We start from the raw sequence: 17,323 nt of genomic DNA, 5'->3' as shown, positions 1-17,323 counted from the left end.
GAACTGTTGTTATCAAACAATTAATAAATAAATATAATTTTACTATTCAATCCTTTTGAATTTTTAAATTCTATCCATATGTTTGATACATGGTTTAAATTAAATAAATCTTAACGAAATGAATCAATAATAAAATAATAAATTAAAAATTTACCACGTGCATTGCACGTGCAATCATACTAGTATAAGGTATTAAAAGTGCAACTTTTTGAAACTTTAGGGTATACAAGTGCTACTAAAAACAAGTGAGGGTACATAAGTGCAAAGTAGGAGGAACCATAAGGTATTTACTGCTAACCAAAGAAAGGGTCTTATAAAAATTGACAAATTATTCAGATTTAAAGGATAAATAGGCAAATATGGTAGACGCCCGGCGTATATAAGCAGAAACATTCTAACTGTGCCCAACCCATAATTGGGCCCAAACGACAAGCCCTAACTTCAACCCGCTCCACTCCTTCCATATAAAATTCCCTTTATTTTGGCCCAAAATCGAAACGCCGCAGTCTCTCTTCTGTAAAAATCTCCGGCGAACTCGATCGACAGCTCCTGCCGCGGCGATAATGGCGGTTCCGGCGAGAATCAACGGCGAAGAGGAGGAAGAAGACGAAGGGATATTTGAAGAGGGAGAAGAGTGGGTGGATCTCGACAGCGACGTTCCTCCTCATCTCCGAGCCCTCGCCGACGCCGCTCAGCGTGGCGACGTAGCAGCCCTGAGTGCTGCCCTAGGTAATTTCTGTACAGTTCGAGCTATTAACTTAAGGGGCTGTTTGTTTGCCAAAAAAAAGAAAACTAGCCGTCATGTCACCTTTGAGGAAATCCCCCATCCACATCAGCTTTTAGTTTCAACACATTTCCATTTCACATATTTGTTTTATTTTTTGATTTAAGGAAATGGGGATGCCACTTAGGATGCCATGTCACATTTCAAGAAATGTGTTTTCACAACAAAAAACTGTGAAAACACTTGGAAATGTCACATCAATAAGTTTTTAATTAATAAATACACTATTGGAGAGTATCATGATGAATAAATTTCTTTTTTAATGGGTCATTTCTCTTTTTCTTTTTCTTCTTGTCAAACAAACTAAAGAAATGGAAATCAAAAGCACTGTTACTATGAAGGCTTTTTTTATTTTTTGTGTGACTTGACAGTGAAAAGGGGAGGTTTCTTTACGAAACAAACAAAATAAAAGAAAACTGGAAAACCTCTTGATATGTGTTGAAATCATTTCCAAAGAGGGTTTTCCATTTCCCTTTTTTTCGTGGAAATAGCCAAACATGCCCATTTTAGAATAGCATAAATGTAAGGGTATATTGGTAAATTATGCTAAAAGAAGGTTCAAGAATGGAAAGCACCTTTATATTAATATGAGAAAGTAGGTTTCCGTAAAACGTGAAATTTTAGTTGTTGTCAAACGGCTCTGAAAATTTCCCCACGACTCAAAATATGGGACCAAGGTGAAGAGTACCTCCTATCTCATAATGAGATGACCAGCTTATTATGCAATAGTTATGCAATAGGAGACGGACACCTCAGATTTGTTTTCAGGAGGGTGACACGATACAAGGATTATACTATGCATCAATTAAAAAGCAATCAAATATTACAATGTGTTATTAAACTTGATATATGTAAGTTGGTGAAAGGAAAACCTAAACTTTATGAAATTGGAAAATCACATTTCGCAATTCCATCACAAAATTGTAAAACCACATGAAAATCTAAATCCTATTTCAAACTTCTACTATTAAACGCAAAAGTACATGGAAGTTGAAACCTCATGTCCCTGCTATACTTGAAATGTAAAGAAAACTACATGAGAAGAAGATGTTTGGTTAGGGGATATTAAAATTTTGAGAACTAATTTCAAACAAAAGATTTGGGGCTTAGTGTCAAATACGCAAGCTTCAGGACCTAATTTTAAATGAAAGTTTTGAAGGTTTGTTATGACAAAAACCCATAAATCTAGGGGGAGGGGGCATGGTCACCCGTGGACCCCTGGCTCTGTCATTGCATAGGGCGCACTTTAGCATTCTTGACATGTGCTATGCCTACTATCACAGACCCTCCATCAGAATCACCTTCAACGTGGTACCTCTCCAGAAAGGCAGCAAGATGAGCACAGTGAGCTAGCGGAATTGCAAATGAGAAGAAAACACCGTATAAATAATATAAAGAGAAGTAAAAGCACACATAAAACCAAGTTAAAAAAGCAGTGAAAAAAGAGAAGATAGTTACCAACTGAATGGGTGCATCGAGTAAAACTATAGATCATAATAAAACCACGGAAAATGGATTGGAATGAAAGGACCAAGAGAAACAAATTCAACAGAAAGTTAGACATATGCATTGCAAAGTTAGACATATGCATCGCACAAACTATTAATTAGAACTTGGAGGGCATCAGCAAAGAAGTTGTTTTCATCCAAGAGAACTTGATAGTGTACGGGCCTACTAGTACCCTACAAAAGGATTAACCAAGTACAAAAAATATAAGCACGTTGACTATCATGGGCATGGGTACAGACAATTTAAATATGAATGAACACTAGTTTACTACTGTGTGTATCTGACTACTGTTTAATTAAAGCTATAGTAACTTATGTGTTGGAATGTTGGATACTGGATAGTGAAAGAGAAGTCTAAAATTTTGAGGAGAAACTCTGCATGAACATTTTGTCGAATTTCAGGGTGTTCAGTGGTTATGCAGCCTTTTAACCAGTTTGATCTAAAACTATAGATGATGATAAAACCACAGAAAATGAACGGGTGCATCGAGTAAAAACTATAGATTAGAGTAAAAAACTATAGATTATAATAAAACCACGAAAAATGAATAGGAACGAAAGGACCAAGAGAAACAAATTCAACAAGAAGTTTGACACATGCATTGCACAAACTATTAATTAGAACTTGGAGGGCATATGCAAAGAAGTAGTTTTCATCCAAGAGAACATGATAGTGTACGGTCCTACTAGTACCCTACAAAAGGATTAGCCAGTGGAAAAAATATAAGTACATTGACTATCACGGGTACGAGTATGGAAAATTTAAATATGAATGAACACTAGTTTACTACTGTTTGTATTTGACTACTGTTTAATTAAAAATATAGTAATTTATGTGGTGGATACAAGATAGTGAAAGAGAAGTCTTAAATTTTGAGGAGAAACCCTGCATGATCATTTAAGTCTAAACATGAACATTTTGCCAAATTTCTGGGTGTTCAATGGCTATGCAGCCTTTTAACTAGTTTGATCTAAAATATGGTAACAGTGAGCATGAAAGGGTCATAAAAAAAAGAATGTAATTGGGGTAGCCATTCTCCCACAATACTAGATAATTCAATTCCTAAAGGATTAAGTTATTTATCATATTTGGTTACTGAGAAAGTAAAGATAAGCATATTTAACTAGGGGAAGTGCACTGCTAATAACAGTGAGTTAAATATTTTTAAACACCGCACATGCAATTAGTACCTTTTGAGGAGTTAATGAGCGAGCTGCTATTTTTTCATGGGAGGATATTTACACAGAATATACTTCACTAAAGTGTGAGTTAGAGGAAGACAAGAAGATTGAGAGAATAGAGATGGTTGACAAAAAGATGTCAAAGCTGCCATGGAAATGTCAGAGTTAGCTCTTATGATGACGTTCCCTTGGCGGTCCAGAGATTTATGAAGAAAAGTGGTTCTCAGGATTTGGCTTTTATACCGTTTTGAAAAGAAACCCTTGTTATTTATTGATCATCGTAGAGGGTAATACACACTGTATATACAAATATTATAGGATAACTATAGAATGTCTTCACGAAAGAAAACTTTGTTCAGAAAGGAAAACAATAATAAAGGTGTTAGATTAAGTCTATTGGGTATTGGGTTAATGGGCTGTGACCCGTTAACCATACCCCTATTTGTATGACTATATATATATATCTCTAGTAACTGAATGAATCAATTAAGTTAGGGTTTTTGCTCTCTCAATTATCTCTTTCTACATGGTATCAGAGCTTGAAACCCTAGCCGTCACAAATCCTCATTCAAAAACCCTAGCCGCCGCCGCCTCTTCTCCTTGCCGCCGGCACTACCGCCACCACTAGCCGTGCTGCTACAGTACCGCGCTGCTACAGTACCACGCGCTACAGTGCCGCGCCGCTACAGTGCCGCGCCGTTTGTTTTGTCCTTTTTTTTCATGGCCTTGAATAGGTGATTCGAGGCCACACATGACCCGATCCAGTCATCTACTACTGCCTATTTTTTTATCTGCTCTTAGTCTATGTTTAAAGAACAGATCTCTACTATTGCCCTGATTATTTGACTACTACCTGCCTACCACTATTGTGCAACAATGTTGGAAACAGATCTCTCCTCCTCTTCTACATCTCCCTCTGCTGCTGCTGGTCAGACTTCTGCGCCCAAGGTAGTCTTGGGGACTACAATAAAATTGAATGGTACAAACTATCTGCTCTGGGCTCAGGCTTTCCACATCTTCATTGGCGCTCAGAGCAAACTTCCACATCTTCTGGCCTCTCCTCCACCCACCACAGATCCCACCTACAGTTCCTGGCTCTCGTCTGATTATTGTGTTATGACGTGGCTCCTCAACAGCATGGAACCACAGATTAGTAGCAGTGTTATGTTCTTAACCACTGCGAAAGAGATGTGGGACAGCCTGAAGATTATGTACGGAATGAGAAGAATGCTTCCCGTGTATTTGAGATTTATGAGCGATTGTTTACGCTCAAACAGGGAGATAGGTCAGTTCCGGAGTTCTTTGGTGAGTTAAAGGGACTGATAGACGAACTGAAGATGCATCAGCCTGCAGTAGCTGATGCGGCGACGTTGTTGGGATATCGTCATGATTTGGCAGTGTCCAAGTTTCTTTCTGGATTATACCCTAACTTGCAGTCCCAGATGAGAGGACAGATATTGGGTGGAGATACCATCCCATCACTAACTGCTACATTCTCCAGAGTCATGCAGGTCTCTATTGGTATTTCTTCTGATACTTCTGCACCGTCTCCACCTTCAGTGGATCAGTCTGTCATGTTCTCTAGTAGAGGCAGAGGCCGTGGTCGTGGTCGTGGTCGTGATTCTTTGGGAGGACGTGGCTCTTTTAGTGGGAGACATGATGATTCTGATAGGGGTTCACGTCAGTGTGGTCACTGTGGGAGGACCAATCATATTTCTAAGAAGTGCTGGGAGAAGTTTGGTTGTCCTTAATGGGCACAAGTAGCCAATGCCGAGTCGACTCGCTCACCTATTTCTACTACTATTTCTAGTAATCCAGCTACTACTGTTCCTACTGTTCAGATTTCTCAGGCAGATTATGAGAGGTTACGTCAGCTAGAGCTCTCTCAGAACAGTCATTCGGCTACTCATGCATCCTCTTCAGGTATGGATGCTTACATAGCTTCTTTTCATGAACCATGGGTACTAGATTCTGGAGCCTCATCCCATATGACAGGTATAAAGAATCGTTTTGTCTCTTTACATCTTTCTGATAAGTTTTCCTCTATTCGCATCGCTGATGGTACACTTTCTCCAGTTCTTGGTGCTGGAGTAGTTCATGCTACTTCCTCTTTGAAACTCACTGATGTGTTATATGCTCCTAGCTACTTCCTCTTTGAAACTCACTGATGTGTTATATGCTCCTAAATTCCCTGTTAGCTTATTATCCATTAACAAGTTTACAAAATACAATAACTGTAAAGTCACATTCTTTCCTTCTTATTGTGTTTTTCTGTACCTAGCAACTGGGATGACGATTGGTTTGGGGTATGAGAGAGGAAGTATGTACTATTTGGATGACAGTATGCCGGGTGCTGGTCTTGTTGCAGCACAACCTGATTCTACCTTACTGTGGCACTGGCGTCTGGGTCATCCTTCACTACAGAAACTTAGATCGGTAGTTACTGTTCAGTCTTCCCTTTCTTTTTTAGGTTGTGAGTCATGTGAACTGGGTAAGCACCATCGTGCTTCTTTTCAGAGTCGTGTCGATAAACGCAGTAGTTTTACGTTTGAGTTAGTTCATTCTGATGTCTGGGGTCCTTGTCGTGTTCCCTCTGTGAAGGGTTTTCGATATTTCATTGTTTTTGTTGATGATTTCTCTCGCATGACTTGGCTATATTTGTTGAAAGAGAGGTCTGAAGTCTCGCATGTTATTGAACTTTTTTATAATGAAATAAAAACCCAGTTCTCTACTTCTGTTCATATTCTTCGTACTGATAATGCTTTGGAATATATGAAAAATGACGTTTCAAAATTTTGTGCTCTTAATGGTATTATTCATCAAACTTCATGCTCTCACACTTCACAACAAAATGGAGTTGCTGAGAGGAAGCATAGACATATTCTCGATGTTGCTAGAACACTGATGATACATATGAATATTCCAAAGTACTTGTGGTCGGATGCTGTCCTCACTGCCTGTTATTTGATTAATCGCATGCCTTCCTCTGTTCTTGATGGTTTGATACCATTCCACTGTCTTTATCCTGCAAAAAAACGTTTTTCTGTGATTCCTCGAGTTTTTGGTTGTACGTATTTTGTTCAGGATTTGACTGCTGGTTTGGATAAATTGTCTCCTAGGTCCATTAAGTGTGTGTTTGTTGGATACTCACGTACTCAAAAAGGGTATAAGTGCTATCATCCGACCATCAGGAGATATTTTGTTTCTGCTGATGTTACCTTTTTTGAGTCTGTCCCATATTTTTCCTCTGGTTCCACTACCTCTGTCAGTCCACAGGTGCCACTACCTTCTACGGCTCCCACTACTATTCCGGTATCTGCTCCTGAGGCTACTGCACCAAAGCCTCTACTGACATACTCTCGCCGTCCTAAAGTACATACCCCTGTCTCTGCTCCTGCTGACTCTTCTTCTCCAGCTGCAGGTCCATCTCATGTCGAGCCTCATATCTCTTCTGACTTAGATGTTCCTATTGCTCTTCGTAAAGGTAAACGGTCTTGCCCAAAATATCCTATCTCTCTTTTTGTCTCTTATGACCGTCTTACCTCATCATTTCGTCAGTTTGCTTTGTCATTGTCCACTATATCTTTACCCAGGTCACATGAGGAAGTTTTGTTAGTACCTGTCTGGAAACAGGCTATGGATGAGGAGATGAATGCACTGTTTTCTAGAGGGACTTGGGATTTGGTCTCTCTACCTGTTGGAGCGACTGTGGTTGGCTGCAGATGGGTGTATACCTTGAAATATCGTCCTGATGGGTCTGTTGATAGATATAAAGCTCGCCTGGTTGCTAAAGGATATACCCAGACATATGGTATTGACTATTTTGAAACCTTTTCTCCCGTTGCTCGTCTCAACTCCATCAGAATTCTTCTCACTGGCTGTTAATATGGATTGGGCGATGCACCAACTAGATGTGAAGAATGCTTTCCTTTATGGTGATTTGGACGAGGAGGTTTATATGGAGCAACCTCTTGGGTATGTTGCTCAGGGGAAAAATCTTATCTGCAGGCTGAGAAAGGCCATCTATGGGTTAAAGCAGAGTCCTCGAGCTTGGTTTGATAAGTTCAGCAAGGTTATTTCTAATGTTGGTTTTCAACGTTGTCAGTCTGATCACTCTGTCTTTCTTCGACGCACAACAACTAGTTTGGTTATTTTAGCCGTATATGTTGATGATATTCTGCTGACTGGGAGTGACTCCGTTGCCTTAGCTGAGACTAAGGAGTATCTAAACCGTCATTTTGTCACTAAGGACATGGGAAAGCCAAAGTATTTTCTTGGGATTGAAGTTGCATATAAAAAACATGGCCTGTTATCCCAAAGAAAGTATGTGCTAGATTTATTAAAAGAAGCAGGTCTCTTGGAATGCAAACCTGCAAGCACTCCAATGGAAGCAAATGTTGATTTGTGGTGTGATGATACCTCTCTACTAGATGATGCTGCACGATATAGGAGACTAATTGGGAAGCTAATATATTTGACAGTTACCAGACCTGATATTACTTTTACAGTAGGTGTACTGAGCAGGTTTATGCACAAACCTAGAGAGGTTCATTGGACAGCAGCTCTGAAGATTTTGGCATATGTCAAAAGTTGTCCTGGCAAGGGATTGTTATATAATAAGCATGTGCATACTCACATTTTGGCTTTCTCTGATGCTGGCTATGCAGGAGACATGGGAGACCGAAAGTCAACCTCAGGATTTTGTACTTTTGTTGGAGGTAATCTTGTGATTTGGAGAAGTAAGAAACAAGATGTAGTATCACGATCTAGTGCAGAGGCCGAATATAGAGCAATGGCTCACACTGCTTGTGAGATGGTGTGGCTAAGGAAGTTTATGACAGAGCTTGGTTTTGTTCAGTCTGAACCCATGCTAATGCATTGTGACAACCAGTCTGCCATTTATATTGCACAGAATCCTGTGTTTCATGAGAGGACAAAACATATTGAAGTTGACTTCAATTTTGTCAGAGATGCTTGAGAGAAGAAGATAGTATCTCTCACATTCACTCCGTCCTCACAACAACTTGCTGATATTCTTACCAAGGCTACTTCTTCAAAGGTGTTTTCTACTATATGTGACAAGCTGAGCATGGTGGATATTTATGCTCCAGCTTAAGGGGGAGTGTTAGATTAAGTCTATTGGGTATTGGGTTAATGGCCTGTGACCCGTTAACCATACCCCTATTTGTATGACTATATATATCTCTCTCTAGTAACTGAATGAATCAATTAAGTTAGGGTTTTTGCTCTCTCAATTATCTCTTTCTACAAAAGGGAATTCCTATGAAAGGAAAATACTACATTCAACAATTAATATGGCGTTCTATTTGCAAGCAAACAGTTGAGTGTTATTGATGGTTAATGGCATATATAAATTAAGGACTGAACTTGTTTTTTTAGGAGGAATTTTCAAAAGAGACTCATTTGTGATCTTAATCCTAAAAAACGACCCCATTCAAACAAAATTACAAAAACCAACCTGGTTTCAGCCTCAGCGCTGAGACCAGGTCGGTTTTTGAAATTTTTTTTCCGAAACTTAACGGGAGTTGAACTCTTTTTGTAATTTTGTTTGAATGAGGTCGTTTTTTGGGAATAAAAGTCGAAATGGGTCTCTTTTGAAAATTTGTCCTGTTTTTTTATTTCTGAGAAGCGCAATGAGTTGGACCACAAAGATGTATTTGATCGCGAGTTTTATAATTAAGATAACATCTTGTTAGCTTCTGATCAAACATCTGGTGCCTACTAAATACTGCTTGTTTGCAGACAATTGGTCTATTTTGAGTTAATTAGATCCTGGTGACATTTCTATATAGATTTGCTACCTCTTCCTGTCATTTTTAAAAATATTACTTCATAGTAGGATCCCAAGTGCTCACCAGTTAATTCATTTATAGATAGTCACACTGGCAGCATCAATGATCCAGTCGAAGATGGTGATACTGTTCTGCATCTTTGCTGTCTATACGGCTACCTTCCTTGTGTCCAGGTAGAGATCCTATGCCTAGTTGCTTTGCTTTTCACTTTCCATCTTACCAACATGCTTAATTTGTTTTATTTTTCCTCAGCTTTTGCTGGAAAGAGGAGCTAGCTTAGAATCCAAGGATGAGGAAGGTGCAATACCACTTCATGATGCTTGTGCGGGAGGTAGGTCCCACGTTTTTATGTTTCATTTCTACTTGCTTACATTAGTTCCAGTATCAATCAACAAGAATAAAAAAGTACAGTGACATGGAAAATATTGCTTTTTTATGTGTTCTTATTCTGGCACGCACAGGTTTTCTTGAAATTGTGCAATTTATAATTAATTCGGCTGGGAATCATGATTTCGTAAAGCGAATGCTAGACACAACTGACACTGAGGGCGATACGGTGAGTCTATGTAAACCACATATTATCAGATATACGTTTGATTATTATGTTTAAGTCGAGATGATTAAAATATTCTTTACCTTTCATGCATCCAGCCTCTTCATCATGCAGCAAGAGGTGAGCATTTGGATGTTGTAAATTTGCTTCTTTCAGCTGGGGCCTCACCCAAGACAACAAATACTTATGGAAAGGTTTGTGATGACCTTATGTCAGTTATGCTGATCAATCTTTTCTTATTCATTGTTAAATGTCAACTGTGTGTTTCTGACTAGTTTATTGTGACTTTAACAGAGTCCTGCTGAGCTTGCTGAACCAGGTCCTGTTCGAAGAACATTAGAAGCAGCAGCTGGAAATAATTTATGATCGACATGACAAGGAGCAGTTTCTGGCGTGGAATGACAATTTTGCAGGGTATTCATGCTTATCGAACTGTTTGGCAACCCAGTGCTCGCTATGCTTGAGTTAAACAGCTGCATACAATGGTAAATTGTCATTTGACAATCAGAGTATAGACATTTTGTTACATTAGTAGATTTTGTGCATATAAGTAATTGAAGCTCATGACTGTATTGATTCTGGTATGAATATTTGTTTAGTGCTTCAATTTATTCTCTTCAGACTGTGCCTGCTCAAATTACTTCTTGTTTCCTTTCTTATCAGGTGCTAGAAATATGTTACAATTACAAAGTGATGAGTGATGCCAAAACAGATTATCTTCAAAACTGAAGACTTTGGATATAAACTTATTTAATCTAATAAATTTAAGAAAGTCAAGCATTAATTGATGAGTCAATAGGTGATTGTTTCATACAAGATGATCCTTTGAAGAAAATCACTATCTGTTGTTTCATCTGGGTTAAAATTCCTTGGGAATGATAGAGGATAGGGTCTTGAAAGGGTTCTGGTTGGTTACTGACTGCATAGAATTGAAAAGGGGAAAAAGTGAATGTTTTATACAATTTGCCCAAGCAGGAGGAATTTGAAGTCTAATATGTGACATCCTTTTACGTTGTCAGCCTTATAATTTGAGCAGGCCTTTCTTGATGAATTGCCTTGCTCGTATCTATTAAACTGATGCTTAAACTGACATCCTCCAATTTGTTGCGGGTTCATGATTAGTTATCTAATCTTATTTCTGAGTCCAGATCCATGAACTATTGCGTCTGCTCCAGTCATTAATTGTTATTAATTTCTGAAAACTAATATCCGTTCTTCAAACATTGGATATGGATCCATGCTTTGCTTTACGGTACATGTTCTAGTCTGCCTCTGCCTGGTCTGATCCATCAAATTAGTCAATGTAAATCTACCAAGTAGTGTTAAGAGGTCTTTGACTTAAAATTTTGTTATTACAGTATAGATTGATTCAATTCAAGGACGAACATGTCAGTCCCTTTTCTTGTTTTTCGAGATTATAGCTTGAGAACTTTGAAGCGTATGTGTTCTATAGTCATCAAGTATATGCCATTCCATATGTTTGAGATAATCAAATTCTTGTTTCAGTTATGAGTTTGTGTAGATAAGAGATATATTATCCTCCATTAGACTCCCAGTTCTTATTTCACTCAGGGTCTTTCGTCTCCTTTCCTGAAGTTGATAGCGAAGGGAGTAGTCTTCTAAGTCCTTCACTTGGTTTCACTGGTGCCCACGAGAATATAATGCCAAATTGATGTTTTTGTCTACACCAACTTAATCTCTTCCAATTAGGTTCTTGGGCTTGTGGTGTGCCCCATAAGTTCATGTGATCTTTCTTTTAATCTTTTCAGCATAGAGATACATTGGATTTAATCAGGACCATATTATCACTCTTGGTAGCAGGGTAAGCATTGGATAGTTCACACTTCACATTGAAAAATGCCGACACAACCAAGAGGAGCTTGGAAAAGGGAGGAAATTATATATATAAACACATCAAGATGACTCTCAACTCTCAACATAGCTCTCAGACGTAATAGTTTAATCTTATGAGCTTTGGCTTGCATCGACATGGGATACTGGTCACTGAATATCATTTGGACTTTTGGGCATGAAAAAGGTGGAGGGGGGGGTGGGGGGGGGGGAATCTTTGTTTTCCCTACTTGCCATTTTGGCCATGCTAAACTATAACCCCAACCCTCTTTTGCTTGCAAGCTGACATCACCTTGATATGATCCTTTCCTCAAAGCTTTTTTGTCAATGCCTCTCCCTTGGATCAGTTGTGTTGCTGACTTCATTTGGTGGATAAATTCATGGCTGACCTCATTTTGATAGATAAAAAATTTTGGACCATGGTACGACTTGTGGGCTTGCTCAAAATAGAGAAAGCAAAAAAAGGTATTGATAACTGCTGACTAAAGGCACAATCTTTTGGGTCTTGCGAGTGGGTATATGACCGTCTGGAACTTAATTTAGTCTTTGATAGATCTAGACAGTTGATGATATTTCTTGTACATAAGGCTACAATCAGTTTACCTAACATTAATCCCGAAACTTCCACCCCTTGTGTTCATGTTGCCTTTTATAAAGGCTTCTGGCTAGTTATGACAGACTGGGCATTCTACTCTGTCATCCTAATTAAATCATCCGACTTAGTATCTGGCTTATGATTCAGTTTATGACTAATAGCATAGTATCTGGCTTGTGATTCCTGACCAAATAGAAGTAAAACTATTCGATTTGTATCGGTTATTGATTGTTATGTATCTCTGAAATTATTATATTTTAGGTCTGTCTAGGGTCTTCTGGTAAGTTAGTTGATCTAAATCTCTCAATAGTGGTTAGAAAGACTTTTGATCTGAAATCCTAGTGTTTTGGTATGGCTTGATTGTTGTGGAGGACCACTATGTACTTCATTAGTCACAATTTTTAGATTGTTATAGCTTCCAAACAAGTAGTATCTACGTGTCCTTTTGCGATACTTGAAATTAGGAAACCACGTACCTTTATTTCACACACACCCTGTTTTCCCCTTGTTTTATCAGATTCTAGGGTGTAGAACATTTTTCTACAATACATGTGCATGTATTATTAACTGTATACTGTTTTGTTATCTTAAATACCAATCTTATTTCTAAAATCTGGCTTACATCTAAAAGCTATTAGATTCTTGGAGGAATATTAAAGTTATACATGAAACTAAAACTACACAAAAAAGAGAAAGGTAGTGATTATGGTGTTGATGATGGTGAGTGATGAGCTCAACGGGACTTTTAACTCGTGAGCGATGATGATGGATGAAGATAGGATGGAGCTAAGAACACTCTCCACACACTTGAGTGTTAAAAACTTATGTGAGGCCAGTGAGGTGGAAGTAGGATAAGCAGTTGTTAAAGTGTAGAGTATAAAGATCTTTGATTTTTGGTTGGGAGTTGGTATATAGTCATTATCTCCTTAGGAGTTTTCAATAGTGCCACTTGATTTCCTTTTAGCATCACCCTTTAACTCCCAAGTGGTAGCAACTCCTCAACAGCAACATCAGCAAAGTGCACAAGAACCTCACACTACTGAAAGCCACTCCACAGTTTTTCATTTTGCTTATTTTATCAGCCTTTTTCGCTACTTCTCTAGTTATTTATTGTACTTGGATCTTTCCTTGAAGCAAGAAAAGCTTTCTATTTTACTTGTACATTGCAAAGATCAGTATTTAGATCAGTATTTATTTCTATCACGCATCTGCGAAGTTAAGTTGTTTGAATCGGTAAAAGGGGTAACTTATGAGTAACACGCTTGGAATGCCTTGGGGGTTGACCTTGGCTTAGATTCATGTTTTTTTTTTTTTCAATTCTTGGCTTCGCTTCTAGGTGTTCGTCGGCTTGTACAAGCACGTTACTTCTCTCTGTATACCCGTGTCAACACTGTACATATCTAGGATTTGGAATTTGTTTAGTAATGGAATTATGGATCCGTATTCTAAGGACAGACTTCGGCAGATTTTCTTTTTTCTTTTTCCGAACAAATGTTCGACAAGCTATCCTCGTCCGCGTGGCGAGTTGTAAATGAACAATGAGGCTCCTCCTCCCACTCCACGCCATAGAAAAGGAACCAAAAGAAGCAACAAGATGAAGCGAGCTCCAAGAGCTCTCCGAGTTAAAGAGTTTAGTTGGAATTGGTTAGGGATTTTCTCGGTATCTCTAAAGGGAATTAAAGTATCTCCTCCTTGTTGTTGTTTGAGCTGTTGGTTTGGGTGGATGTGCTGTCTTTGCTTGTTGCTGCGGACCAATCAACGAATATGAATGTCTCTAAATGGTCCAGGTGTGTTTGTTTGTGGAGAAGTACTTTAAAAAAAAATACTTTAATTGAATACTGATTTGAGTGCCCACACAGACTTTGAACACTCAATTTGAGTGCACGTTGTTCATATGAACATCAGAGCATGAATATGCTTCGACGACCAAAACTCTCGCGCATCCGCCAATGGAACAGGGATACAAATCCAGGCGCTTCAAATTTGCATGTGGAGTCAATGCGATTTTTACATCTGGCCCCTAATAACATTTGGAAATTGCAACCCAAGGCCCAAGCAATCTAGAAACACACCAAAGAAGTTGGTAACGATTTCAATTAGCCCATTGGAAAGTAAAAAAAACTCAATTTTAATTTTCAATTTTAGTTTTCGGTAATAAGTGTAATAAGAACATTCTCGTCGAATACTTACTATAATTGTATAATATTATACTTTTACCTCAAAGGAAATTTTCCTGGATCCGCCACTGCATATAATAACAGTAGCTGTCTTAAGGCTAAAATTGTTTTAATAATCTCATCAATAGATTACCAGGATATCCATATACAAATATTTATATCTAGGTCCGGATATTTGTATCATTAGTGCAGCTTAAAACAATACTCTTATGAGCATTCATTTCTCCTTAGATATGGATTTTTAACGTTCGTATTCATCTCTCTTGTATACGGATACAAATACAATACACACACATATATAATCATTTTGGGATTGTTTGAGAAGGGTATTTGAAAGATTTTTTTAGGATACTGTACTTATACTCGAAAAATAATCTCTAGAAGGTCTGTGTACCTATTGTTTGGGTTTTGGAGAGTAGCGAGTGAGTGGATAGCAAGTATCCCGTGCTTTTTGCTTTGCTTTGCTCTGCTCTATTTTTTAAGGGTTTTTATGTGACGTGAGAGGTGGGCCAAATATTCTAATAGGGATTGCCGCCCTCAATGCCACTCTCTTCACTCTTCTGCCTCCCTACTCCAACTACTTACAAGTAAGAGAGGTTACACTGTCATGTGGGAGCATTCTAAGCTAAGATAGAGCCCCACATATATCTATTCCAATAGTCAATGTTGCATTGACATTTGACAATTTCCACCTTATTTTATTTTTCGAATTATTTTCTTAACCAAATTATCCTTCAGCCTTATTAACAAAAAAAAAAAACATGATTTTTTCTTGAATTCATGAGAAGTTTAGAAATTCTATTTTCTTAAGTCAAATAAACATTTAATCTTTTTTTTACTGAAGAATGTCGTTGTTATAATCATTCTAATGCTGAAAAGTAATCTCCAACCAAGGGCAAACAAGTGTCTCACATTATGCGTAATCGAATTAGCACTTCAAGATAATCAAAAGCCCAATTCGGTCGGCTCGACACGCTGACATCTTGCGAGGACGACTCGAAAGGCGTTATGTGTCAACCCCTGGCTAAGGCGACTACTTAATCACCCCGCTCGACTGACTAATCGACCGACATCTTGCGAAGGCGACTCAAAAGGCGGTACTTCTCGACCACCGGACGAGTAGAAAGGTGACAAAATACCTCAAGCCTCGAGCCCCCTCTCGCGTACTGACAACTGATCATCTCGTAGTAAATGCCATTAAATACATTATGGGCACCATCATTCATCTATCCCCAATAGTCTTTATGACACATCAGACCACGTCGGCACCGCACACCCCCAATTACTTTGCATTAAATACCGAAGTGACATCTCCTCCACTCGTCAGCCGACACCTATAAAGCAGAAGCTGACGTAGCCGCCATCCCATACTCGGTCGAAGTTACCATTCTATCATTCTACCACCACTATAAATAGGGATACTATTTTCAATAATAAGGTAAGATCTTTACCTCTACCCACCGTGCTTAAAAACTACTGCAGTTCATTTTACTTCTCCACTCAAGCAAATCACTGACTTGATCGTCGGAGGAACAACGGGAAAACCCAACCCCGCCCTCTTACGATTTGCTATTTATGCAGGGAAGAACAGTCTACTCCAGAACCGGACATTCGAAAGGTTAGAGGACCTCCGTCAATATAGTAACTTTTTTTATTTGACTGTTTGATATCAGCGAACAGTCGTAGTAACACATTGGAAAAATCTCTTATGATGAACTAACGATGTAGGTCATGTTTGGCAAATTGAGGGAACTTACTCAAGTGGAATAAAAGTTAGTTAATCCAAGATTAGTTTCAGTTTGACAAATAAGCGGACCAAAACTTATTGAGCTTTTGTTAGATCAATTTTTTTGCCAATGATCAGACTAGGATTTTTCCAACTTTCAGTCAAGAACAAAACTAGTTTAGTAGCTAGTTCTGGAAAAGTCCTTCAGACATCAAACTGGTCCTTAGAATTTTGCAATGAATTGTTAATTATGACACAGTTAAGCTCCTTACTAAAGGCTCCACATTTCTCTTCAGAATAAAATGTCATAATATATGTAAAAATTTTGGAATCATGACTTTGTTTGTTTAATGTTAAAAATTACAAGTTATCCCTAAGTACGTACCTTCATTGGCGACGTGAATTAAGAGGCGTAGGATCTTTATCAAAGATGTCATGGACTTGGTATATATATGTATAGTGTATACATCAAAGTGTAGGCTAGTCCACAAGTGCAAGATAAAAGTTTGGCATTTTATTTTAATGACAAGGAAGAGAGAAGCCATCTCACACTCACCAACCAGCATCAAGGATGCCTTGCTTGCTCCACCACCTAATAACAGTTGGGGATTCTGGCTGGCTAGAGTTGGCCCTTTCGTGCCTCACACAACCAACAAAAACTAAGCAATTCGTTACTCCAAGAATCTCTCTCTCTCTCTCTCTCTCTCTCTCTCTCTCTCTCTCTCTCTCTCCTAATAACAGTTGGGGATTCTGGCTGGCTAGAGTTGGCCCTTTCGTGCCTCACACAACCAACAAAAACTAAGCAATTCGTTACTCCAAGAATCTCTCTCTCTCTCTCTCTCTCTCTCTCTCTCTCTCTCTCTCTAGCTTAACCCCACTCACCTTCTAACCTCTCCATTGACTTGCCCCGAAACAACATTTCCATAATCAATACCTTGATCACAATTAAAAAATTAATCATCACTAATGAGTAGTCCTTAGCTCAAAAGTTTCTCTCTAATCAATTACCAAATCCAACCCAAACCAATCACATGCATGTTGTAGAGGAAAACATGGGGAGTTTTGGGTGGTTTTGGTTGGGTAGATAACATGTAACCAACCCAATAGTGCATTGCCATTACCCAACCCTTGTCA

General features: G+C 38.6%; 1 protein-coding gene across 1 annotated transcript; it reads left to right on the top strand.

Annotated features, from left to right (window-relative positions):
• Positions 411-10,463, top strand: LOC109836513 (ankyrin repeat and SOCS box protein 13-like). The gene is made up of 6 exons (XM_020404421.1): positions 411-729; positions 9,369-9,460; positions 9,540-9,618; positions 9,749-9,843; positions 9,939-10,034; positions 10,135-10,463. The coding sequence occupies exons 1-6, from the start codon at positions 564-566 to the stop codon at positions 10,204-10,206; spliced, it is 600 nt and encodes a 199-aa protein (XP_020260010.1). The 5' UTR covers positions 411-563; the 3' UTR covers positions 10,207-10,463.

This window comes from Asparagus officinalis, chromosome 4, assembly GCF_001876935.1.
Source record: "Asparagus officinalis chromosome 4, Aspof.V1, whole genome shotgun sequence".
Taxonomy (NCBI): Eukaryota; Viridiplantae; Streptophyta; class Magnoliopsida; order Asparagales; family Asparagaceae; genus Asparagus; species Asparagus officinalis.
Note: the sequence above shows the minus strand (reverse complement) of the source record. Positions and strands in the feature narration are given on the sequence as shown.

Excerpts from the sequence above, each read along its gene's own strand:
- LOC109836513 (XM_020404421.1), top strand. The coding sequence starts at position 564 with ATGGCGGTTCCGGCGAGAATCAACGGCGAAGAGGAGGAAGAAGACGAA. Across the intron at positions 730-9,368 it reads AGCCCTGAGTGCTGCCCTAG|ATAGTCACACTGGCAGCATC; the intron begins GTAATTTCTGTA and ends ATTCATTTATAG. Across the intron at positions 10,035-10,134 it reads CAACAAATACTTATGGAAAG|AGTCCTGCTGAGCTTGCTGA; the intron begins GTTTGTGATGAC and ends TGACTTTAACAG.